This window comes from Astatotilapia calliptera, chromosome 14 (assembly GCF_900246225.1).
Source record: "Astatotilapia calliptera chromosome 14, fAstCal1.2, whole genome shotgun sequence".
In the NCBI taxonomy this organism is placed as follows: domain Eukaryota; kingdom Metazoa; phylum Chordata; class Actinopteri; order Cichliformes; family Cichlidae; genus Astatotilapia; species Astatotilapia calliptera.
In genome coordinates, this window is record NC_039315.1 from 8,806,186 (window position 1) to 8,831,602 (window position 25,417).

Here is a 25,417-nt window from a genome sequence, read left to right on the forward strand (position 1 = left end):
GCAACTGACCTGAAGCATAAGGGCGTGCGGTGAGTGCACAAAGATGGAGGCGTTTTCTCTAGGCGAAGACTCCAGGCAAAGCTGGGCATCAGTGGCCTTCGCATTATAGGTGAAGGCGATGGAGTTGGCTAATTTGCCGTCATATAATACCTGCTTGTGATGCTCTGCTAAGTGAATATCACTCTCGGACTTGAACTTAAATGTACTCTGTTAGAAAAAAAACAGAGAGAGAGAGAGAAATCAAATAAAGGAATGACATAAATAAAAGTGTGAGAGTGATGGGCTATGTATTTTTCTTAGTGAACATACACCCCATCATTGCCTCTTGGGTGTTATCTTTTAATTATAACTTCATTTGAGAATGAAAAATGGCTGACACCGAGTGCATTACAGCATATCGCCATTTTCAAAATGAATTTTCTCCATTGATTAAAGCATCCTGTTCATCTCTATCATTCTGTATGGGTGCAATCAACAACAAAAGGCAAAACCATTAGCTTTTTAGTAACTAAGAGAATAAAGTGAGCTGTGACAGCAGTATTATGTTTACATGTCAAAAGAAAAGCTGTATTCAAAATGGCTGTAAATAAATTTCCAAAATATGAGACGTAAAACTCATGTTTAAACTTATATTTGTAAAATGAATTATTTTCATCGCTATGTCTCTTGGAGATATGGAGATATTTGCTGCATATTTTGTCTTACTTTGAATGTGCACGTAAGCCTTTTGTTCTGAGTGCAACATTGCCTGATGACAATCTTCAAGTTCGACTGCAGAGTACAATGATTAGGGTCTGATGACAAAGATCAAAGCTGCTTTGATACCAGAGATGATTGTGTACCTGCATTAATTTAACCAAGAAGCATTTACTCCACTCTGTTCATCAGCAAATTCAAGCCGAGCACAGTTACTGCTGAACTCTCACAAAAACATACTAAAAGAAGGCTGCAGACAAGGCACTGTCAGAGCAGTCTTTTTGGATATAAAGTACGCAAGGTTTTTTGGTGTGTGTGTGTGTGTGTGTGGGGGGGGGGGGGGGGGGGGGTGTTGCTTTTGCTTGTTTTGCACTGACATTGTAATTTTCTTTTCCAATACAGTCATGAAGCAGAGACAAATTGGGGACGAGTTTTGCCAATACAGCTGAAAACACATTCAAATTAAAGCTGGCGGTTGGCAGTTTAGCTTCAAATTGCTGTGCCACCTCACATCTATAGTAATAAGAGGAAGAAAACGGATTATAAATTTACGCCCAGCTGAGGGAAATAAACCAGCGACTTGATGATTATGATGATAATTCAATGTTTTACTGGGACTGTGTGTCTTGTAAGAATAACTGCATCATATTTACCACAATGCCTTTACCAACATGTCTCATAAAGCACAGGTTAAATGAGTCAGTGGTTTAGTAACACATTCAATATGGCTACCATAACAAACTGCTGATCGATGACAGACTAGTCTCAATTTACTCAATCAATTAGCTGTTGACAGATGAGCTGAATTAATCTGTCAGTGCAGTGTGAACGCAGAAATCAATTTCTCTAATCAGGAGGGCTGAATTATTAATGGGTGAAAGAAATGCTTTTCCTTCCCTCTCTGACTTGTGGGCAGCAAGACTGTGGTGGTGAGATAAAGAGAGACAGAGAGAACTGAAGCAACAGTGATGAAACAACCATCTGGTCCTAGAGGGACTGTAGATAAATACAGTATGTTCCGCAACATGGCAAACAGGGTTTGCGCACCTGTCCAAAACGCATCTAAATCTGGGATTCTTTTTCTCAGTGAGGAATAAATGGATAAAAAAATGTGATCTGACTCAGATTGTCAAATTCTACAATGAGTATGGTTTCTATTCTGACTGCCTCTGAAGTGCAGAGTTGTAAGTGGGTGGCAGCCTTTAGTAGAAACTTACATTTGGAAGTTTTTAATAATCTTTATTATTAAACAACAAGTACAAGTATTGCACAACACTACCTTGCATCTTTTGAAATTTAATAATACTATTTGACATTTTCATTCCGTTTTGTTACACATGTTACAGTTTCGTCTCTGCCTAAAGTGCTATGAACCTTTTTCAACATGATGCTAGTAAATATGTCTATTTATAGAGATTTATAGAGGTGTTATATCAGTTTCCTCACAGCACTGAAACTGAGAGGGTTTAATGACATATCTACGTACAGTCCGATGATAAAAAAGCATAAGAGATAATCTCTTCGCCTGCTATGATCAGGTCCACACAGCGGACATCATGCATCTCATCATGAAGTCTCTAACATCCTTCAAAAGTTTCAACTCATGGAACCCAAGTGGCAAGAAATAACAAGCTCCACTGCTTTGCACTTTTGTGCGATCCTTGCCGCAGTGTGAAAATAATGATCCCATGGGTTTTGGGCTATCAAACCCTGTAGCGTGACAGCATCATTCCATAGGCCAGACACTCATAAAAAAAGAATTAGAGTGCAGTTCCTCCACTGACCAGGGGCAACCCAGTCTCTCTGCACACCACAGGAAGACACTTAGAGGACTGCAACACTCCCTGTTGCCTGTGATACAAGTAAAAAAATAACACAATATACCCGCGTATGACTTTCATTTTCTTCTGCTATCGACCCTTGTGTGTTTTTAATACAGTGAACTAACTATCCAACTACAAATTAAAATAAAAGCAATTTTTCACTTCCAAATAAAAAATGTTTTTCAGTATTAACCAAATGTTTGAAGATTAAGTACCATTAAATATCTGTGTGCGCTGTAAGCCCCATTTTGCTGTTTTATTACAACTGTCAAGGGTTTGCATTTTTCTTTCTGTATATTGTTTCTTACTTGCTAGGAAAAAAAAGTCACATATCTATCATCTGCATGGTTTTTGTTTTGTAGGCTGTTAGTTTTCTGTTTTACTGACTTTGCTTGTCATTGTTTTGTTTTACTTCCAGCTTTGGTCCGTTTCCCATCGGCTCCTCACTAGTTATTTATAAAAATTACTGTTGGGATTATTTTGTAAAGCAACACATTCCTGTGGATTATCTGAAGCTTTTGTGATTCGGTTTTCTTACATAGTCAAAAGTATTTGGCCATGTTCACTTTACATGTACAGGAGCTGTTTGGGCATGAAGCTCACAGTTTTTATGTTGATATTAATGTTGGTGCCAGAGAAGGTTTGGAAGTTTCCAGTTAATAAATCAGTAGACTGTTGGCCGCAAACTGACTTGTTGCAATTGTGGCACATATGAATCCAGTGAGAGAGAATGATCCATTCTTTCACAAATGTTTGTAAAGGCATACTGCACAGTTAGAGGTCAAATACTTTGGGCAACAGTGGACCAGATTTGTGCCCCAATATCTTCTCCTATAGCTTGTGTTTCATACTGCAGTGCAGTGTTGTTACAAATTTCATGGGCTAATCTACCTTATGTAGAACACATATGATAGTGATAATAGAAAACAAAGGAAAAACAAAGTGCATCATGTGAAAAACTGTTAATCATGGCACAACTGTTTTAACTTGTCAAATACAGATGACATTATTTCCAAGAGAATAAAGAAAAATGAAAAAAGAAAAAAGAAGAAAATATTAGGAATAAGTATGCAGAGAGGGGATTTTTTAGGCTTTCTGTTTAAAGAACTCCCAGACCTCGTGAGTCATTACCTGACTTTTGAAGATTAACTAACTGCTAAAACGGGAGTAATGAATGGAGAGAAAAAAAATATGTCAGCTGCTGTCAGGCACAGTGTATCCAGAAGCACCTCTAACTGTATCTGTCAAAGTCTGTGAATGTCAAGTCAATCATAAAGTTTGAACTTTACAAGAAAAAAGTTGTTTGTTTGTACTTTAAACGAAATAAACAGAAGTACATCCAAGTTCAGAGCCTGAAGAAGAAATCTAGCTAACACAACACAGTCAGATTTACAGCCATAAATCATAACATGCACTAGAAACGGTAACCCTAGGCAGCAATAATCTCTGCATTTAAACTAAGTGCAGTTACGGTTACACTGAATACACAGTGGGAGTAAGTGAAAGCATGTCGAACATCAAACATGGAGGAAAGGACCACGGATTAGAGAATAAATCATACATCAGAGGCGATGGTTTTTCTCAGGCCCTGCTGAGTTCAGACAGTATAAAGTTGAGTGTATAGTACATAGTCTAACAGATGTATGCTGAGCTTGGCTGCACTCAGACTCCTCCAGGCAATTCTGCATTAAAACAGACCTCTCGTCATTTGTATAGCACTCCCACTACAACAATAAATCAGTGGGGTAGACAACTGTCTGACCTTTCTCCCCAACTCACCTGTCTAGGTCTTAAAAACATTGTTCACAACTTCACAAACTGCAGATAATTGTCTCCCCTGGGGACATTTATTCTTCATTATTTCAAGAATTCTGAACGATTGCTTTGCTGTGTCTTAATAGAAGATCATGAAATGCAGTTAAGGAGGGGAACAACAAGTAACCAGCCATTAGCAAAAAGAGAAAACAATGATTTCTCTGAGAATTTCTTGGGCATCAGTAGACCTGACTTTAATCATCTTCAGCAGGGTAGCTTTTACTTAGTAAGTTTGTCTTTAAAACAGCTGGAGACAAAACACTAGTGGCACAAATTGGTCACTGAGAGTGCAAACTGAATGAGTCACATCTTGTGTTCAGGGTTTATTTAGCATGAAATGCCATTCCTACTTTTGTGAGAGGGTGTTGGGCTTAACACTGAAGAAACAGAACAGAAACAGCCTTTTGTGAGCATCTGGGACTAAAGTGAGACAATAAGGAGAATAATCTGAAAGTAAACAGGCACCTCCTTTTTCTTGCAGATCACTGGGATGTTTTGTCAACATATAATAAATATTCACACTGTAATCCCTATTTTGGGAGGTCAGTTTCCTTTTATATTCACATTCATGTTCTGATTTTTGTTAAGATGCTCGGGAGCGCTCCACCTGCTGCAGCTGATATAACTTGGCTCATGTCTCTATCCCCTCAGAGGGCCTGCTGCTTTCCTCTGTGTACTGTGCCATTATTCCCCAGAAGTAGGTAATTTATGCAGCCGTTTATCTGGGAGGAAAAGCAGGACAGCGATACAAGGCAAAGGAACTACAGCAGGACAGAGCTGCTCATTGATTTCACAGATGGATTGGTAATGCAGACTGCTTACATGTAATCTAATTTAGGCACCCACAAGCACATACCTTATAGCCTGGTCCTAGCTGATGAATTGCAAATATCTGAGCGGGATTGAGAGCTTCGCTGAACACAAAGACAGCTCCTAGCTGTCCGCAGAACACTCTGTTAGCATCCGCTGTCTCTGAGGACCCAAGGAAGCACTTATCATAACTCTGCAAGAGGGACATAGAAAAAGAGGCAACACCATCAGGGACTAGAAGAAAAAGAAAAAAATATATATATCACACAGCTCTATTACGCAGAGGTCTAAAAGTAAAATGTAAAATATTTGATTTTTCAAATGGGTCCTTCAAATGTGTTTTATTTTCTATTCCAGCCAAGAAATTCAATTTCGTTTTTCAAAATAACATTCTCTCATGTTGTTTCAGTGTTTACGTTGACAATTCCCTGATGGAAAGAATTTCCTAACGGCCCTGATTTACAAAGACATGAAACCTCTATATAATCTCTGTGGTAGTGAAAAAAATGTGCTCTAGTTACATCCAGCACCAAATCGAAGGGCTATTTACAGCGGCAACAGCAAATTGCATAACAAGTGAAGATCTATAAAAGAGGTTCAATGGAAGAATAAAAACATCAGATTAGTTGATAGAGATCTGGTTCTATTTAACCCTGTAAAAATGCTGTTTTACGTCCAACATGTGTAAGATTTAAAGCAAACAGTCAACCAAAACATTACCACATATATTTATGCTAACTAAGAAATACAGCTTTAGTGGACTGTATTACTTAGAAAGATACAATAATCTATATCTGAGTTGTAGTTAAGAACAGAATAAGGCAATTAAAAAGGATATCTAAAGATGACAGCATTTAACCTTTAAGATTGTAGCCTCAATAGCAAAAAAACAGAAGAAGAAATCAAAATTATACATATAATGCATGTTAGATGTCTTCCAACTAAGTAAAGAAAATTCACTGTCTACAAAACACAGAGCTTTTCAGCAAATATACAGTCCTTAACAAATTTATTTACCACCTGTCAAAATAACAAGAAAACCCAAATATTTAAAAAAAAAAAAAAATCTGCCAAAATCTTGTTTATAGCTAAAACCTATATTGTTACTTAGACAAAAAAAGTCACATTTCAGTTCATGTGAATTCATGTTTTTATGCCCTCTGGTCTTCTCAGAAATCAATCAAGCACAACACAGTCAGATTTACAGCCATAAATCATAACATGCACTAGAAACGGTAACCCTAGGCAGCAATAATCTCTGCATTTAAACTAAGTGCAGTTACGGTTACACTGAATACACAGTGGGAGTAAGTGAAAGCATGTCGAACATCAAACATGGAGGAAAGGACCACGGATTAGAGAATAAATCATACATCAGAGGACAACATTCAACCACTAAAACTTTTCTGTTAGTGGGTGTACCCCGCCTTTCTGCCTATGAAAGCTGGGATAGATTCCAGTGACCCTGTTAAGGATAAATGGAAGAGAATGGATGGAAGGACGGGATGCGGGAAAACAACTGTAATTTAGCGTCTTAATAAAAAGTTTTTAAAAGTTTGATTATTTTATCTGCTTTTCTGTAAAACAATCAATTTGAAAATTTGTGGCCAACAACAACAATTACAATTCAGCAAAATAAATATAATATAACAAAATAAAAATATAATTTTTAGTGAAAACTGATGCATAGTGATGGATTAACCATCACAGAAACATTTTGGAAATTACAGAAAATTTAGGACAGCTCTGGCTTAAACCACATTGCCAGGTTGTCTAATAAATTTGTCTATGGAATACTGCAAATGTTCATGTTTTTCTTCATGTATCGCAACATTTCTTTACAAAAATCACAAATTAAGGCATCTTCATTTAATGTGGTTGAATATTTCATGAACTACACTTGGTTCAAAGCACACCTTTCTAAATGTGTTTCCTCTCTGCAAGTCCAAATGCAACACTAATCATTTCTAAATAACTGTGCGAAATCATCTGAACATACAAATATTCTGTTAGACTGTAAATCACCTTGTTATCACACATTTTAAAAAAGACATCCTCAGTCTAATGGAAGTTATTATTTACACATAAAACAGCTACTGGGTCTCAAAATTGTATTCTGATATCTACTGCAGCACAACCGGGACAAACATGTTCAAATAAAGAGTGAAACCCTAGACAGACTTCAGAGGAAAACAGTGAGTTAAAACTCATTTTCTCATTTCATCAATGAGAATTATTGAGGATGTATACATGTTTTACTCCCACAGAGCGCGAGCCATGCGAAACATTGATGTGGCAGCCTTAGTCAGCCTTGTGCCAGGAAGCATTAAAATCACGACAAAACGGCAACAGTGAGAAAAAGTAACAAATAAGGAGGACTTACATCATTTGTGTTGACGTGCCATGCCATGTCTCCATAAGAAACAAGCTGTCCGTTAACATAGCATCTGATTTCACTGTTCCTCCAGCGGCTGTAGATGTGGACTATACTGATCATGTACCACTAAAGGTGAGAAAGAAATCAGATTGAGATTTTAAGAATACAGCATTATGTATTTAGGTCATTAATGTTTTAACTAAATGTATCATTTAGTTTATAAAACAACATCACAAATAATTTTAAATGAATCACAAAGTTCAAAAGAACAATGGAAATGAAGCTTGCTACACAATGTTCTCAGATTTACAAAGGAGGAGAGTAAATAATAGATCAGAGGACAGGCCAAAGGGACGCAAGACAGCTCATTTTTATCACACACAAAAGGAAGGTAAATACTGGAGAACTGCAGCCAAAGGGGTGAGAGGGTGCAACAATAAAAAAACAATTTAAAAATTAGCAAGAGGGAGAAAGTTGTTTCTTATTAACTATATGCTAAAAGAGGTAAACATTAATGGTCTGTTATTATATTATTTCACCGCCCATTTCACAAGGTGAAGCTGTTCAATTGCTTGTCAACACAAATCAGCCAGTCACCTGAAGTTCAACCCGAGCATCGGAATGGAGACAAAAGTTAATTTAAATCACTTTAAACATGACGTGGTTGCTGGTGTCTGCTGATGTACTGGGATTTCACGACCATTACTAGGATGGTAATGGTTGGGGGTTTCTTTCCACTCTTTGGGTTCCTTAGTACCAACTGAGCATTCACTAAATGTTACACAATACATGATTATTGTTGCTGACCATGTCCATCTCTTTATGACCACAGTATACTCATCTTCTGATTGCTCATTCCAGCAGGATTACATGTTGTGTCACAAACCATCTAAAACTGGTGTCTTGAGCATGATGATGAGTTCACTGTACAAAAAATGACCTCTACAACCATCGCATTTCAATCCTTTGGGATGTGGTTGAACACAAGATTGCGGATGTACAACTGGATGAACAACTCTGCAGCAACTGTGTGAAGTTATCACGTCAACGTGTACCAGATTCCTGGGGGAATCATTCAAGCATCTTGTTGAACTGATGCCACAAAGACTTAATGCAGTTCTGAAGGAAAAAGTAGTCCCAGCCCTGCTAGCATTAGGTACTAGCAAGGCGAACCTAAAGAAGTGAACAGTGAGTGTATTTATATATTTGACGATATCAACTGTTCATCTGCTAAAAAAACAAAAACAAACAAACAGTAACTAAAACTTAATTCTTTTAAATTAATTCTCAATTCTTTATATAATAAGAAATAGGAAACTGTAAGCAATAGTAGCAGGAATTGGAAGCAGCAGTTGGAAATGTGGAAAGTGGGACAAAGGCACACCAGGCAGAAGCAAAACAATGTGGATTAAATGATATCAAGTAGAAAAATATATTTTTTCCACCTTTTATTAAGATATATTTTCGGTCTTTTTACTTTTTGTGCCTTTACTTGAGAGTAGGAACATGGCATGTAGCAAAGAGACAGTGACACTGCAGTCCAGGCAATATATGTGGCCTCTTAATTATGAGTTTTTAAAAATGTTAATTCGATGTTGCTTTTTATTAAAAATACTGCAGAACTCCTTTGAATTGGTGTCTGCACTGCTCTTGGACTTGCTCCCCCTGTCAAGCTGCTTGTGCCGATAACAATAAGACGCCCGATGCAGAACTGCATACCACTATAAAGCACTCAGGCTGCTCATAATATGAACATAGGGTAAGACTGAGACAATCAGTCACAGCAGCAGGAAACAGATTGTCCATCTCCTACAGTACGTGACTATGCCCACTTTTTATTAGTTTGACCCAGGAAGGGCAATGTGAGCAGTCTAATAGAATTACTGCTACTTCACACAAAGGTAAGGACACTTAAAGTAGGACTCCTGGTTATGGGGAAGAATGCAAGCTACCTGTACTTATCCACAGATGTCTGAACTCAAAATCAATTAAAAACTCAATTTACAACAAGTTGTCTTCTACGTTATTCCACAAAAACATACCTGCAGTGTGACACTTGGAATGAGACGAATAGTTGTTCCCAGGTCTTATGTGAAGCCTCTAATTGTTTGACACATGCTTAGAGACAGCTTTCATTCTCTGCAGGGATAGGTACGCTACACTGACACTTCATGCTAAATTAAGTTTCATATTCTCATCTACATTTACATCCAATTAGACCTGTTAAGACTGCTCAGGGGCTTTAAATACATTCACGTTTACATGGAAACATACACAGCATGACTTATGTGTAGTGATTTGGTGTAACAATAAGTTCAAGACATTAATATAGTATAGAGACAAAGGCAACAAGCACAATTGTCAATTTAAGAAAACGGAACAGGGAATTGCAATTGGGATCAAGAAACAGTTCAAGAGAATTTATTTTTTACCGCCAAGCTTATTAAATCCCCTAATCCACACTGGCATGTTTGTTTGTTTTTTCCTGACAGTACACTGAAAAATAATCATATCAAAAGGAAAGAGTTTCTGCACCCCTGAGCCCATGCAGCCCTTTATTTGTTATACTTTTAGATAATAAAAAAACTGCATTGATGCAGAAAAGCTCTTTGCACCTACTGTTTCCGCCACACAGAAGATACACTAGGAATCGATAGAGGGTGGCATGCTGGTGCAGTGGTTAGCACTGTCACCTCACAGCAAGAAGCTTCCTGGTTTGAACGCCAGCTGTGGTCGTTCTCCAGGAGTTTCCTACAGCTACACTGGTTTCCTCCCACAGTTCAAAGACATGCTTGTCAGCTTAATTGGTGATTCTAAATTGGCCATAGATGTGAGGTGGATAAAGCGCTTGAAGTGTGTAGAATAAAGTGTCGGACTTTGAATGACAATGAAGAACACAAAAAGTACTATATGAATACAAGTACACTGCATTACACTATAATCAAATCTATAAGAGGAAATACACTAAAAACAAGGAATATCATCAACAGACATCGTGTGTATGGACTGTTAGGGTTAGACTTACTTATTTTTACAGCTACTACACATTTTTCCAGTTTTCATCATGAAATATATAAATATTTTCATCACCACAGACCTTACTAGGAATAGATAGAGTCCATGGGTACAGATAATGTAACTGAAAGAAGTCTAAATAATGATATATGGTCTAGAACAGCGGTGTCCAAACCCAGGCCTAGAGTGCCGGTGTCCTGCAGGTTTTAGATGTGTCCTTGATCCATCACAGTTGATTTAAATGGCTAAATTACCTCCTCAACATGTCTTGAAGTTCTCCAGAGGCCTGGTAATAAACTAATCATTTGATTCAGGTGTGTTGACCCAGGGTAAGATCTAAAACCTGCAGGACACCGGCCCTCGAGTCCTGGAGTCGGCCAAGCCTGGTCTAGAACACTTGGAGCAGGAACAAACCAAAAGTGCTCTTACCTTCCTGGGCTGAAAATCATACTTCACACAATGCTGAAACCCTTTTCCTTTGGACTTGAGAGATGTGATGATCAAGCAGTTACCAACAAAATGTGCAGAGTAGCCGATGCCCTTGCTGGTGCGAAAGCTGCAGAAAGAGATATTCACACAGTAAATCATGAGCTGGCAAACTTGACAGGGTAACCCAAATGTACTTAGCCACAAACAGAAAAAAAAAATATTTTTAAAGCAACAAAAGCAGAACTTTTTGACTAGCAAATTATGCAGTCCAATTTCTTTATTTTTTCATCCTTTCAACTTCATTCGTATGTTTCCTCCTTAAGGCACCAAACAAAGAAAAAGAAATTAAGAAAACGGTGGCTTTGCACTGCATAATAAGTTTGTGGTCACGCTATTTTAAATACCTTGCACTGTGCGGCCAGAAAGCAATTTACAAAAGTAACTGACAAATAACTCATAAGAGAATTGTGATATTATACCTCAAGAATCACAAGAGCAAAGTAGCTGTAGTTATTTGTTCAGCTATATAGTGAATGGATTTAAACAAACAGAAAAGCGAGACTATGCTTTGACAACGCTCTCAATGGCAAATCGCTCCACTCTGATGTTCCTGCCTTCCTGGTAAAAGATATATTACAGAAGCACTGAGGAAATTCAACTTGTAAACAATAAGAACCGACCCTATACAGCCCACACTATGTACACGCACAAACAACCTTGCAATAGAACAATAGTTCTCCACTCGTAGCCTGCTTGGAATGAACATCTTTTTCATTGCTGACACGCAATACACTTTCACAATCCTCAGGTCTATATTAGTCTTCCATCTACAAAGACCCACTCCACCACACCACCATCTAAGACAAACAGACCTCTTTGTCAAGGCAGATAAAGAGGATACAGGCCTGTGCAACGCAGGGCTGGATGCAGAGCTAGAGAAATATATGACCCACACACGGATACCGCTGAGGCAGCCAAGACACAGTGGACACACTCCTTTCTAAAGATACAATTCTTTTTGTTGTCTACATGCCCTACCAGTGAGCTGTGAGGCATTCAGAGCAAAGCATAAACAGGATTAGTTTGGCATATCTCACCTTTTTGTGGGACTGTACCAGTGCTGAATACAAACATGATTGGACGAATGCAAACATCACAGCTTAGCCATTTTTTTTTTCTTTTTGATGTTGTACATCTGACAAACACAGAACAAGTCTCTCCAAGGTGAACAGACTCTTTCATTCACACTGAACTACCTATTGGGCAATTAGTCTTCTCTCTGACTTTTCATCTTTATTATTAGCTCGCTCTCCTACTACAATTCTTTTATATGTCGCTTTTGTATTTTTCTCCTAGAGTTCCTCTAATAAACAGAGCAGCCAAACATCACTGCACGTCTAGGTTATTGACTTTAGCACTAATTACTCACAAGCTCCTTCCTGGAAGGGCTGCTACGTGAGCCTTATGTGGCAGATATTCAAAACTAAATTAATACCTCCATAGCATCTCCCAGAGCGGCAATTCACCACTGGAGTCGGCAGTTGTGTAGCCGCTGTAGTTCATGGCTCTGTGGGTTTTAATCTCAATAATCTCACCTAATTCCCTATTCTTATTATAATTCGTGAATATTATCTGGCAAAAATGAAGCCCTTTTCACAAACCACATTACATAAGAGCTGGCAGTGTGTAAAAAACTGTCTGTAAAACTAGTTTAACCTTGAAAAACAAGTTGCAGTCATAATCTACTTAGACGAGAAAATCACTGTAGGTCACAGCATATCAGACACCATACTGCTTTGTCAATAAAACTGCTTGTAGCTTTATAGGCCTCTGCAGAGAGGGTATGATTTCTAATACAAAGCTAAAGCAATTAGAATGATGGAAAACTGGAAAGCGCAATTCACTTCTCTTTGGCGTCATAACGTGGCCTTACAGCACCTATGAGAGGGATGGGCGTGTACTGAGGACATTGGAAAAAGGAATAAAAGCATAAGTTAGTGTGTACTCACCAGTAGAGATATGGTTTGTCCTTGTCCACGTTGATGTTATTTAAGGGATCCATTCTGAACCAGGTATTAAATGTAAACCCATTTTGATAAGGCCACTTAGCAATAGGAGGTAAAGCAATTGCCTAAAACAAAAAACAAACAGAAAAGATAGCAAAGGACAAATTCATGCACCATCAGAGATAGCTCCTTAAAATTATGTTCCTACTGCTATCGCTGAGTTACATGACAGGGTAAGCTAAATTATACAGACTAGTATGCACCTAAGCTTTATTCTTGTTTGCTTTGAAGAAAATAGGGGCAGTATATAAATTGAAGATAAATACTGGACTGGCTGCATAAAGTTTAACCAACTTTTGCAGCTTCCCTGCAATGCACAGGTCCTGCTCTACTATACAAATGTTATTTTAGTCCATTGTTAGATGGCATAGTGACATCATAATATATAATATACAGTATATCTGAATATTCAGATTTTTTGGCTATACATTTGATGTTACTGTTGTGAAGTTAAAATGACACAATGACTCATAAGGTGTTACCGGTTCATAAATGCTACATATGGGTCATTTTAGTCCATTGGTAGGTGGTTGCTGGACACTATGATAGCATTATAATATCTGATTTGTATAAGACGCTTCAGGGGCCTTATATGTACCTCTTTGTGCCAGTTTTGGCTGCTGAACGAGTTCTTGTGTAGGAGGAGTTCACACACAGAGAGACTGGTGTATTATAGCAGGATAATATGCTACTATACTATACCATATGAATTAAAATTAAACATAAATATATAAGTCAGTAATGTAAATTAAAATGTTCATAATTTCACCTACAAAAAAATACAAAAAGAATATCCCTGAATCCATACTTTCATTCCATTTTTGAGACTAACATAAAGGAAAGTCTTTATTTTAATTATCCAAATATGTACCTCCACTTAAATATTGATGTTTAATAATTGCTCTGGAACTGTTGTCCATAGCGTTAGGTGTTGACATAATTCTCATGCAGACTACATTATCAGCGCATGTGTTCAGCCTCTTTGACATAAATCTGCTTGAGTTCCACTTTGAGTGAATTTGCAATTAATCTCAAAGACTTTCGGGAGTTTAGTTTAAAATAACTTTTAAACCATCAGTTTAAAAAAAACAAACATTTAATGACATCACTGTGACACCTCATTTACTTGCTTTAATCAGCATCCTGCAATATGTTGATTAAAAATCCAGCAAACCAGAAAAAAACATCAACAAGGCTTTTGATCTTGCAAAGCCTTAATGAGGAAAAGGCACAGTATGGTATATTCCACATTATAGAAAGTGTATTGCCCACTATGCAGACCAAAAAGTACCTGAGATGCAGTTTGTGTATGTGGATACACCTCCCCTTATTCCCTCTTTCTTAACAGAACCCTTTGTTACCTGTGTAATCTTTGATTTTAAGGTTCATTTGCATCTTTTTATTGCATTTTCACACTGTGCATGCAAAAAAGTTCATGCTTGCAATGCATGTATGAAAACTGCTTCATGGCAGAATGTACAATCTGAAAGCTTACTGCTGCGCTGCGACCAGGAAAGTTGAAGAAGGCATCCGGACCGTGTCTCTGAGGCATCTGATTGAGCACCGACAACATTTTGACTGCATGCTTCGGCTGCACAGGTGGCAAAGATAAAAAGGGTATAGATAAGACAGCAAGGCTTTCTCTGTGGCTGGCTGGACAGCAGACATTCAATAGCTTTTCAGTTACTTCATCCAATCATTCGACAGTAAGTCAATTACAGAACAAGCCACAGACCGATCAGTGTTGATGGGTTTCTTGAGGCGACTCCAGTGACAGTGTCAAACAATCACACACATGTACAGCTCGTCCTGGTATTACTCACCCAGAGGCCTCCTTCTCCTCGCAACATGCTGAAGAGCATTTTTAGTTCCCTCACTGTGATGCTGTAGCTGGCCAGTACTCCCAACATATCCACTAGCAAATCTTTAAAGACAAAGATAACATAAACACATCACATGCAGCTGCACTTTGCTGATATTATAATTCATCCACGCTGGAGGTTTTCCTGGAGTTTCTCATGGGGAAAAGTATTCATATGACTGAACATCTGAGATAATGGAAACAGTTTTACTTTAGATTACAGTTCATTGTCCGTGAAATTCTTATATTTAACACAGAAAAGCCGAAATTGCATGGAGAATGACTTGGAACACTGCAGCGAAAATGCATTTTAATTTCATCATCTGAAGCATAATTTAGAAGTAAGATGGGGTACGGGTGTAATTTGCACAGCCCAGCATGTCAGTGACAATGACTTCAGTACACAAAACCGCAGTGACAAAAAACTCATCTCTAACATTAATCTTCAAAGACTGAGGGGTTCTGAGCTCAGTTGTTTCTACATCCTTGTGTGTCTATTTCTACCTGAAGGTGTTATCAAAAAGATATAATATAATCCTGGTACCACATTTTAATTACGTCTGTATTTTATTCGAAGCTCTGCAACAAAAAAACCCCAAAACTTTAGTTTCTAACCAATACATGTAAAATATTGCAGGATAAGTAAACAGTAAAATACAGTAGTTTATATTTAATATTAAGTGCTTTTGTGAAACGAGAATACATGTGCGTGAATGCAATGGAGTGAACAGTAGTGAAGGCAGATGAGTTTAAATACCAGGGATCAAACATCCAAAGCAATGGACAGTACACAAGAGAGGTGGAAAAAGAGAGTGCAGGTACAGTGAAGTGGGCAAAGATGAGTTTCAGGGGTTAGTTGTGACAGAAGTATAGCAGCGAGAATGAAAAAGGAGGTTTATAAGACTATAGCGAGATCTGTTATGAGGTATGGTTTGGAGGCGGTGGCATTGACAAAAAGATTGGGAAAGAAGGTGGAAGCAGCTAAGACTTTCAATGTGAATGACCAGGAGAGACATTTCCTCTTTTATACTATGTAAGATAAAGTATATTAGGAGGAGACAAAGTTAGAGAAGTAAGGCTAATGTGGTTTGGACATGTGAAGAAAAGGGACAAAGGATGTTGAATATGGAGCTCCCAGAGAGTAGGCAAAGAGGAAGATCACAGGCAAGATGATTCATGGATGTAGTGAAAGAGGACATGCAAACGGGGATAGGGTGAGATGGAGGCAGATGATCAACTGTGGCGACCCAGTTCAAGGCTATTGTGACTTTTCCCAAAAACTGATGTGTCAAAAGAATTGTGTGGATTTGCTAAATTACTGAACAAAATCTAATCCCCATACACACTTAATTTCCTTCATATTTTCAATGAGAATCATCAAGTACACTGTTGTCTTCACTACTTGGTTTTGAAGAAATTTGTTGATGTTTTTATATTTTTTAATCATGTTACTATAGAACTGTTTTGGATAAAATTTAGGGCTAAGTCGCCTTTTTTTTTTTTTACGAAAACCTTCAGCAAAAAGTACAGAGAAATTGTCTTTTTGACTGAAGCTAAATCCTAACAGGCATTCTTATGTACTTTCTAGATATAAACATCATATTCATTACCATCAATTCATCTGAAAAAAACAACAACAACAAAGAAAACCCCAAACAAAACACACATACTACGTCTACTACAGGCAAAAAATGAAGACAGAATCATATCGTTATCGTACCTGCAATCATGTCATCCACTGAGCTCATTTTCAGCAACACCTGCTGGATAAGGCCCACTTCAGTGCTCGTTTGCAGATTTCGAACACTTTTTCGAAGGACCGCAGTAAACATGCTCCAGATTTCAGCCTGGCAGGTGATGTCACAGTGCTCCAGCAGCTCCACCAGGCAGCTGATGCTTTCCGCATCTTGGATAATGAAGTTGGTCTCCAGATCAAACTCACCACCCACCAACTGCAAAATAAGGTGAGACAGAAGGAAAATGTGTGAAGAGATTGAATTTTTATGCCTTTCACATTCTGCTTAAGATGTAGTTTATTCTATGTTAATGTAATGGTCCAGCAAGTAGCAACCTTTATTAAATTTATACACTGGACACTACTGTTTGACCCAGCTTTCAACCCTCCCCCCCCCCCCCCCACACACACCTTTTTTTTTTTCCCCCTAGGGGGGACATTAACTAATAGGATCCTTTCATAAATGTTACACTTCACTACACTGATGGTTAGGGCTAGAACTGGAAAGAGAAAGTGAAAATCTTTTTCCTTCTACAAGATTTCGATCAGAATTTAAGCACCCATGAAAATAGAGCTGGCATACAACAAAATAAAAGGAGAAGGCAGATGGAGCCACTATAACTATACTGCTCCATTTAAAACACAATTGATAATCACTATTAAGAAAGTAGAAAAGTGCAATCGATAATGCAGTTCTTCGAGACCAAAAAGCATGAAATTAGCCCTTTAAAAAAGGGCATGGTATTTATGGAGTGTGTTGTCAACAACCTGCTGGTGGGCATCAAAGCAAGCAGGTGGAAAATGGACCTAGATACCCAATGCACATTACTGTGACTGACAGGTAATAGCTAGGTGAGAGCAAAAGCTGCCTACAGTAGCAGAGAAAGACTAGTCCATGGAGGTATAAATAAGGCCTCACCTCAATCATCATCATCAGATCTTGGCACAATTACATTACAATGATGTGCGCTTCAGGGCTGCTAGGACTTCAAGTTCTGAATGACAGTCTTTGCTCCGAGTGCCGATAAAATAAAATATAGAAAAACCCTGCACAATAATGTACATATTCTCTCTGGGTAAAATACACATTGATGTGCATACAAAAAGTAAACTGTTCACAAACACAATTTCATCAGACACAGTCTGGCTGAGGTTTGAGGCTAAAAGTTATCGTTATTGGCCCACTTTGAGTTATTTGTATTGCAACAAGAGTTCACACAATAGCTTTACACACAACACAACAAGAGCATCCACAGTTATTAAAAAAATAATTGCAGGAAATGGAAAAATTCATAATGGGAACATTCATATGTAATGCTATTTGGTATTATGTACATAAAAGGGACTCAATATATAAGTCCTCCTATCAAGCATCATCAAACAATGACCTGAGAGCAATGTTAACTTTCCTACAGAGCAGATGGTTCAGGCAGTCTTTTATGTCAATAGACTTCCTAAGGAAACGTTTGCTATAAATGACCAAAAGCTTACCCATGACATCTTATTGGTCTACTGGTCGTGCTTTGTTGCCATCTCCCCACATTTAACAGCTGTTGCACATGTGGAGATCATAGAACTATAAATGGTAGAATAATTCTTAACATTAAAAAAATGAAATAAAAAGCACTTGTCAACATATTTAGAAAACCATTCTCAAACCAGACCTCTTCATCGGTCGATCAGTCTTCTTGACAAAAAACAGAGACATCGATCAGTGAGATGCTAACAATTGCAGGTATTCACAGCTTGAAAACACAGGTGGTGGTGGTGGTGGTGGGGGGGGGGGGGGGGGCACAGACGATTCTATAAACTCTATAAACCCAAACAAGCTGTAACACGTCTGTGTAAGTCTAGATCCAGGTTAACTGGTTTTGGACATTAACAGACTGATGGAAAGCTTAGGTCACCATTTCATAGAAGTGATTTTTCTAAATGATGCTCAGTTGGTACACCATTACACCAGCAAAATCATTATAGATCCATGCTTTCATGTTGTTAATGCCCAATTCTGACCATACCATCCAAGAAAGCAAAGACCTATCAGACCAAGCCACGTATTTCCAGTCTTCTATTGCTCAGTTTTGGTGACCTTGTGCAAACTGTAGCCTCAGTTTCCTGTTGTTAGCTGACAGCAGTGGCACATGGTGCAGCCTTCTGCTTCAAGGCTTTAGTGCATTCAGAGATGCTCTTCTGCATAACTTGTTTGTAACCAGGGGTTATTTGAGAGATTGCTCCTAACAGCTCGAAGCAGTTTGAAAGATGGTTCAGGGGAAAGTTCTTCTCTATTCTGATGGACAATGTGAACTTTGACACATTATTTTGACTATGTTTTCATGCCTAAATGCATTGATTTGCTACCATGTGATTGGCTGGTTAGATACGTTTTGTTCAGGTTAATTAAATAGGTGTACCTAATGAAGTGGTGAGTGTAATAATACAAAGAAAAAAAATTGGCATTATGCTTAATCATATATGATGTCAACAGATATTGTATTGAGAAAATTTAACAGTTCAGTCTATGCAGCACCTGCCATGTTCCCTTCTTTTATGAACTGTGACTGTGTCTTTACAGCATGAGGTTTACCCAAGATCACAATGCATTTATGTGATTTTTAATGTGTGGTTGTTTGAGGCATAAAGAATAACAATATATCAAAAGATTGATGATGAAAGCAACTTCCTGCAATTCAAATGCTGTCAAAGGTTGTCAGTAAATTATTATCAGACAAAAGACTCCTTTTTTAGTCGCTATGATGTTCGTCATCCACGAGCATATGCAATAAGAGGGAAAAAAGCCATAAAATCTAGACTAAACCTCATAATTCTTAAGTGCAATTGCCATTAATCACACTATTCACAGGCATGTCACAATCCCGAGAAGTGAAGTAATTGCAGGTTTGGTTCCTCAGAATAATTTTCACCCATTATCTTACAAGAGGCACATAAAGACATTGAATCACTGATTACACACTTAACAGGTGGACAGCACAGCGTATCTCAGCCATATAAAAATTCAATTCAACATCAATGCACAGTTTGAACACTGCTTAGCTTCAGATGCAAACCCCATAATCAGTGTAAATGACCAAGCTTAGAAGGAAATGCTGCAGAAAACATAAAATTGCAACAAACTGTTGCTAAAAAGCAAAACCAAACTAGTATTACTATTCCACATAAAACAAGCAGTTACATCAAGTGAGTAAGGAAAATGTCCTGCTTGCAAACACGGCAAGATGCACACAACACAGCTGAAGTGAAAAACAGGGAAAACAAAGGGAGTACAGACAGCAAAGATTTGTGGTAAATTACAGCAAGTCATCCTCTACAGTTGTGTTTGATATGTCCCTATTCAGCTTCTGAAAAGGTCAGGTGATTCTTTGTTGGAGACTTGACATGGGTGGACAGCAAAATTACTGGTTTGTACTGAGATGATGCTTTTGGTGTTTGCTCCTAAGACCAATTGTAGTTTCCACTGTCATTCAAAGGCTTGCTATCATGGAAAAACCGACTATAACTGGCCCCTAAAAAATGTATTTCCTTAGGCTTAGATGGTGTAAAAGAACTTCTGGGTCTGGCTGTGATGATGGAAAACCTGCCAAAAGAGCTCTACACTACATTAATTAGACCTTCTTGGAAGAGTAGCTAGATAGATCCCGCTCCTATATTAAATGGTTATCTTAGCCTCCCTGGAGTTTTCTTAATGATAGCAAAATTGACAGCAGGAGCAGAAAATATTCTCCTCGGAACACCAGCCTGAACACCATGGGGGTAATAAACAGGAAACAAACTGCAGTTGCTCGTCACCTGGTTAGCAGAGAAGATGATGGTCCCAGCATAACCAGTAGTAGTGAGGCAACCATAAACAAAGATAAAAGCCGAAACATCTTTCAAGAAAGATGACCTCAAAGGAAGGATTCACCTTTCAGCATGACAATGACCTTTCGGCACATAGCAAAGACAGTGCTGCAGATGCTACGTGATATGTGTCTTAATGCCCAGTGATCAAGACACCAGCTATGGTCTGGAGGTGAATTTGCTTGAAAATCTTTGGAAAGGCCTGAAGGTTGTTTTCTCCAATAAATCCATCCGGTCTGTCAGGGGTTGTCACAAAAGACTAACACAAACGAGACAAAAAGTGTGATAGACGGAAGAGCATGTTGTGCTCATAAGTCAAGAAAAAGTGTCTTAAGTAATTAAGGCACTTCAAGGCATGTCCACTACACCGATGAATGAAAGAAAATGTCATGTCTAAAGTTTCCTATAGAGTGAAATGAAAGCATAACACTTCTAATAGCTCCTTCCAATGATCACTGTTAAGTCTCTAATGCTGTCCAATACCATCTAAAATGATAGCTAATGCAATCTATAATACTGTGTGCACTGCTTAAAGACCTGAAGAGGCAAAAATAATGAGATAATTGATGTAGGTAGGATTATTAAGACAGATACCAATATAATACTTGGTGATTTAAAAATCCTTTTTCTCCCCCAGACAAACAGGATACACAGATTTTCCTAACATGTGTAGGTCTTTATGAGTCCTTACTAAGATGTGGCATTGCAGTTTAAAAATAATCATGTTTTACTGTTGCAACCAGTTGTGTTCTAGTTTTTCACTCTGTTTGAGTCTGTTCTGCGTCAAATCTGTTACATGCAATCTGTTTCTGATAATACAGCGACCCTAACTTTATTAATTTGTCACAAATTACATACCCGTTGCAATCAACATAGAGAGAATTTCACATTTAACTATTTCACTAGCTGGGTCCCCGTCCTCATTTTAGGTTTGACAGCATTTTAATAGGTAAAAGTGAATGCTTTGACATGAATTGAGCTGTGGTTTGGGAAAGGCCTCGATAGGGGCCTGGCAGATCCCCACGCATTAAATAGAAATGAAAAGTTAAAGAATTGAGAACAAGGAGGGAGGGAGGGTGGGACACGTAAACGAGAATGAACAGCTTGCAGAAGTGGGGGAACCCATGTAGATGACAACAGGAAGGAGAGTGTTTGGAGGCGTGGTCCTGCTCCTGAAATTCCGATACATAATCTCCAATACATTTGTGCTCAGCAACCTTCCTGTTCAACCTGTCTGACTTCTCCACTTTACAGTCGATTGTGGAATATGTAAGAGGAAAGAAATTTAATTAACTGACTTGTTGCAACAATGGAAACCTGTTAAAGTACCATAGTCAAATTCAGTGAGCTCTGTAGAAAGGACCCATTCTCATCAAAGCAGTCTGCATGGCAAAGGGACTGAAAACACCTGAATACTTTTGCCCATATAGTGTTGCTTTAAAGGACCCATCTAAAACACTATTATATAAGGAAACAGAGAGAGGATGTGACTGTACTCTAATTTATTTTGCAACTGTCATTCTGCCCCTGATGATTCCCAATGATAGAGCACTGGTAGCTTTGTTTTGTTTACCATATTTAAACCCAAGGGTGTCTGAGTGTGCTGGTGAGACTGAGCTCCTCTGCCAAATCCTTTCCCACTGACACTCAACGATCGCTAATCTGCACTGTCAAACTCCAGCTTTGTAAAAGACAACCATCAAAAATTCAGACACAATTACATCATCAAACTGAAAGAAACTGGTTAAGTTAACTACTATGTCAAAAAAGCAAGCCAGTGGCTTTAGTGGTTTAAAGAGTCTATGAATTTATTGAATCATTAAAGCCCTGTTAAAAAACAGTGTTATAAATAAGAAGATTCAAGGTTGCTAAAGGTGGTTAATATCAGTCTGGCTATGGGAAATTACATCTAAACCTCCATCAGTATGAATATGGGGGGGAAAAAAGACAAATGGTGTTCTGCACTCTTTAAGCCTTATTTCAAGTCTTATCTTGAGATGTGATCAGATATCGTTGTAAAGCTGAACTGTCAATCAGGGTTGTACACCTAATCACAGTTGCCACTGACATAGTGATTTCACACTTAGCTACATTTATGAAAAAAATACTAAAAGGTATGCTGTCTTTATAGGAAAAAGGTTAAATAAAATTATTTAAAGCAATAGGTTTAAAAAAATTAAAAAAAAAACTATTACAGGCACCAACTTTTTTCAGACATTTTATTATTTTTCCCTTTTGGATAAATAATGTTTCTGATTTCTGTATGTGTCCTTTGGAGGATCCAAATAATGTCACTTTTAATCACATGTTCCTTTCTGCCGCTTCGTCTCACTAAAGGGAAGATTCTAAGAAAGGATGGGCTCCATCTGAAGACTTTTAGGTGTTTGAGTGTTAAGGTCTGTCTTGCAGTTCTGAGTCAGAATATCAAGTTTCATCTTTAGTATTTATTATAGTCTCTGTGCAACTACCAACCTGTATTCACTTTGTTTTCACTCAAATACAAACTTAAATGGAACTGAATCATTTGACATTTCTTTGAAAGTGCCATGGTTCAACATCAAAGAGGCATAAATGTTCTGCATAGTGCGAGAGCACTGGATTGCAGAGAAACACACAGACACATGTACATCCACCTGTACAGAAAGTCTTAGTCATATGGAAGCCTGGTATAATTGAGAGAAGAAAACTCCGCAGCCAACAATTCACAAGTACCCATTGTGCTTAAAAATCAGGGTTTTGCAGACAGTCATTTACCTATTCTCAGGGGAAGGGCCAATGGAAGGGGAAAACCTGCTTCCTGTAGCTATGGCTAAACATATAATTTCAATTAAGAATATCTGCCTGGGACTATTAAGATGCCCAGAAGCTCAGTGCAGCGCCAGGTCGATGGGTTGAAAAAAAATAAAAACGAGAGGAAGCTTATGAAAACACTACAATGTGAGTCGGGAGAGCAACACCACCTTAATTAGGCTCTAACTCGTATGGATGCAGCTCAGGCTGTCAGATGTCAGGATGGTGAGTGACAGCTAGCTATTTTCACTATACAGCGCCTCAAAATCAAGAGAAAGACTTTCCATTCACAAACCAGAGGTGAAGTAAGGAGTAGTAATAATGTCTCTCAGTCACTCAAGCACACTGGCGCATCACTAAGCTGCTCACCACAATATATGCAATCAGTAATTCCATCTGGCTGACCTGCATAGACTGATATTCCTATTAAATTACAAATAACCCAGCAGAGATTGTTGTGCCACCCATTCACTTTCTTAACCACTTATGGATTCCAGGGTCATAATAGGGGGCAGGGATAGCTCAGTAGGTAAAGTGGTCGCCCCATGATTGGAAGGTCGGCGGTTCGAATCCACTTAACGGCTACCCTGAGGTACCCCTGAGCAAGGTACCGTCCCTACACACTGCTCCCCGGGCGCCTGCTTAGTGGGCTGCCCACTGCTTCACTGAGTGAATGGGTCAAATGCAGAGAAAAACAAGTAATTTCCCCATGGGGATCAATAAAGTATCCATTATTATTATTATTATTATTATTATTATTATTAATGGGACTGGAGCCTATCCCACCTGTGAATGGGCAAAAGGTGGGGAGCATCATGGACAGATTGTCAGTCTATCATAGGGAACACAGAGTAACAGACAATCATTCATGCTATCATGCACACCTTTTTAGGATCACCAGTAAATCAACATGCATGCCTTTGGACTGTGGGACAAAGCCAGAGTTCACACAAGCATGACGACACAAGGCAAACTCCATAAAGTTAAGAAGTTTGTAAGTTTTTTACTGTAATGGGATGATGGGATATGCAGTCCACCAAGTAGGTATTTATTTTACTTGGTAGCATGGCTAAAAATTTGAAAGCAATTAAGGTGTCCGTTACTTACCCCAGTGGACACTCTCTTTTAGTGCGACAGGGTTATATGAACTTCAATTAAATACCTTTAAATAACTTTTTTCCATCAAACAACTTGTGTGTCATTGCCATGAGACACAGTATTAAGAGTTACATCTGAGCCCTCGACAATCCCCCCACTTTCAACTACTTCTGATTAGGCCAGGGCTAGAGGCTTACTGTCGCCATGGTGACAGGCAGCAATGACTGGACTTGAGACAGTTTCCAAGGGAAGTCTATAGTGGCCACTAAATTGGGTGAAAATAAATAGAAGTGATGTCCTATTTACAAAGACTGCTGCAGTGACGGAGTCGCTTGAAAGCAGATGTGGAGAGTACAAATATCCTCCCTGATATTTTTAAATTGATAAAATGAGAAGTGCCCCTGGTTTAAAGACAAATTTATGCAGTCTTCAAGATCACACAGATACTGTCCATTCTGTTAATAAAATTGGTTACCATTGTATTTATCCCTAAAAAATTAACTGGGACCTTCATAATCATCGAATGCACAGGATTGATAATGCTGAGTTTGCCAATTCAGAACTACTTTAAACTTGCACAAAAAGGCTAAAAAGAAGTGCTCATGATGCATAAAAGTTGGAGAATGAAGCTCCAAAAAATAAATAAATAAATAAATAAAAAATATATATATATATATATATATATATATATATATATATATATATATATATATAATGTTTGGTGCTGGTAACAACCAGCAAGTCATCACACATATAAAAAAACAAACAAACAAAAAAAGCAGATACCATCGCAGATTTTGCTTGGAGGTCAGTGTACTGTTGTGGCTTATTCCAGGGTCACAACCTGGAAGACAAACTCTGGTAAGGTTCAACTACAAAAGTTAGGAAAGCCAGCAGCTCCCATCTATTGAAAAACCAATGCAGTCAAGGGGATGATGAAAAATGTGGCATGCACAAGTAAAGAGGAGGAAACAACAAACTGACCATTCCCCAGCCAAGTGCTTAACAGCACCAGAGAGAGTTAAATGAAGAATACAATATTCAAGC

The 25,417-nt window shown here is 38.3% G+C and overlaps 1 protein-coding gene across 5 annotated transcripts in view; it reads right to left on the reverse strand.

The window, feature by feature from the left end:
- The window catches only part of nbeab (neurobeachin b), a 201,460-nt gene that overhangs the window by 137,903 nt on the left and 38,140 nt on the right, over nucleotides 1-25,417 (reverse strand). For all 5 annotated transcript variants that reach the window (XM_026191617.1, XM_026191619.1, XM_026191618.1 and 2 more), the window contains exons 2-9: nucleotides 16,613-16,844; nucleotides 14,855-14,955; nucleotides 14,527-14,622; nucleotides 12,975-13,096; nucleotides 10,966-11,092; nucleotides 7,528-7,647; nucleotides 5,191-5,337; nucleotides 10-207 (exon numbers count right to left, since the gene is read on the reverse strand). In XM_026191617.1, the coding sequence (XP_026047402.1) occupies nucleotides 10-207; nucleotides 5,191-5,337; nucleotides 7,528-7,647; nucleotides 10,966-11,092; nucleotides 12,975-13,096; nucleotides 14,527-14,622; nucleotides 14,855-14,955; nucleotides 16,613-16,844 (1,143 nt within the window). The remainder of the gene's footprint in view (nucleotides 1-9; nucleotides 208-5,190; nucleotides 5,338-7,527; nucleotides 7,648-10,965; nucleotides 11,093-12,974; nucleotides 13,097-14,526; nucleotides 14,623-14,854; nucleotides 14,956-16,612; nucleotides 16,845-25,417) is intronic.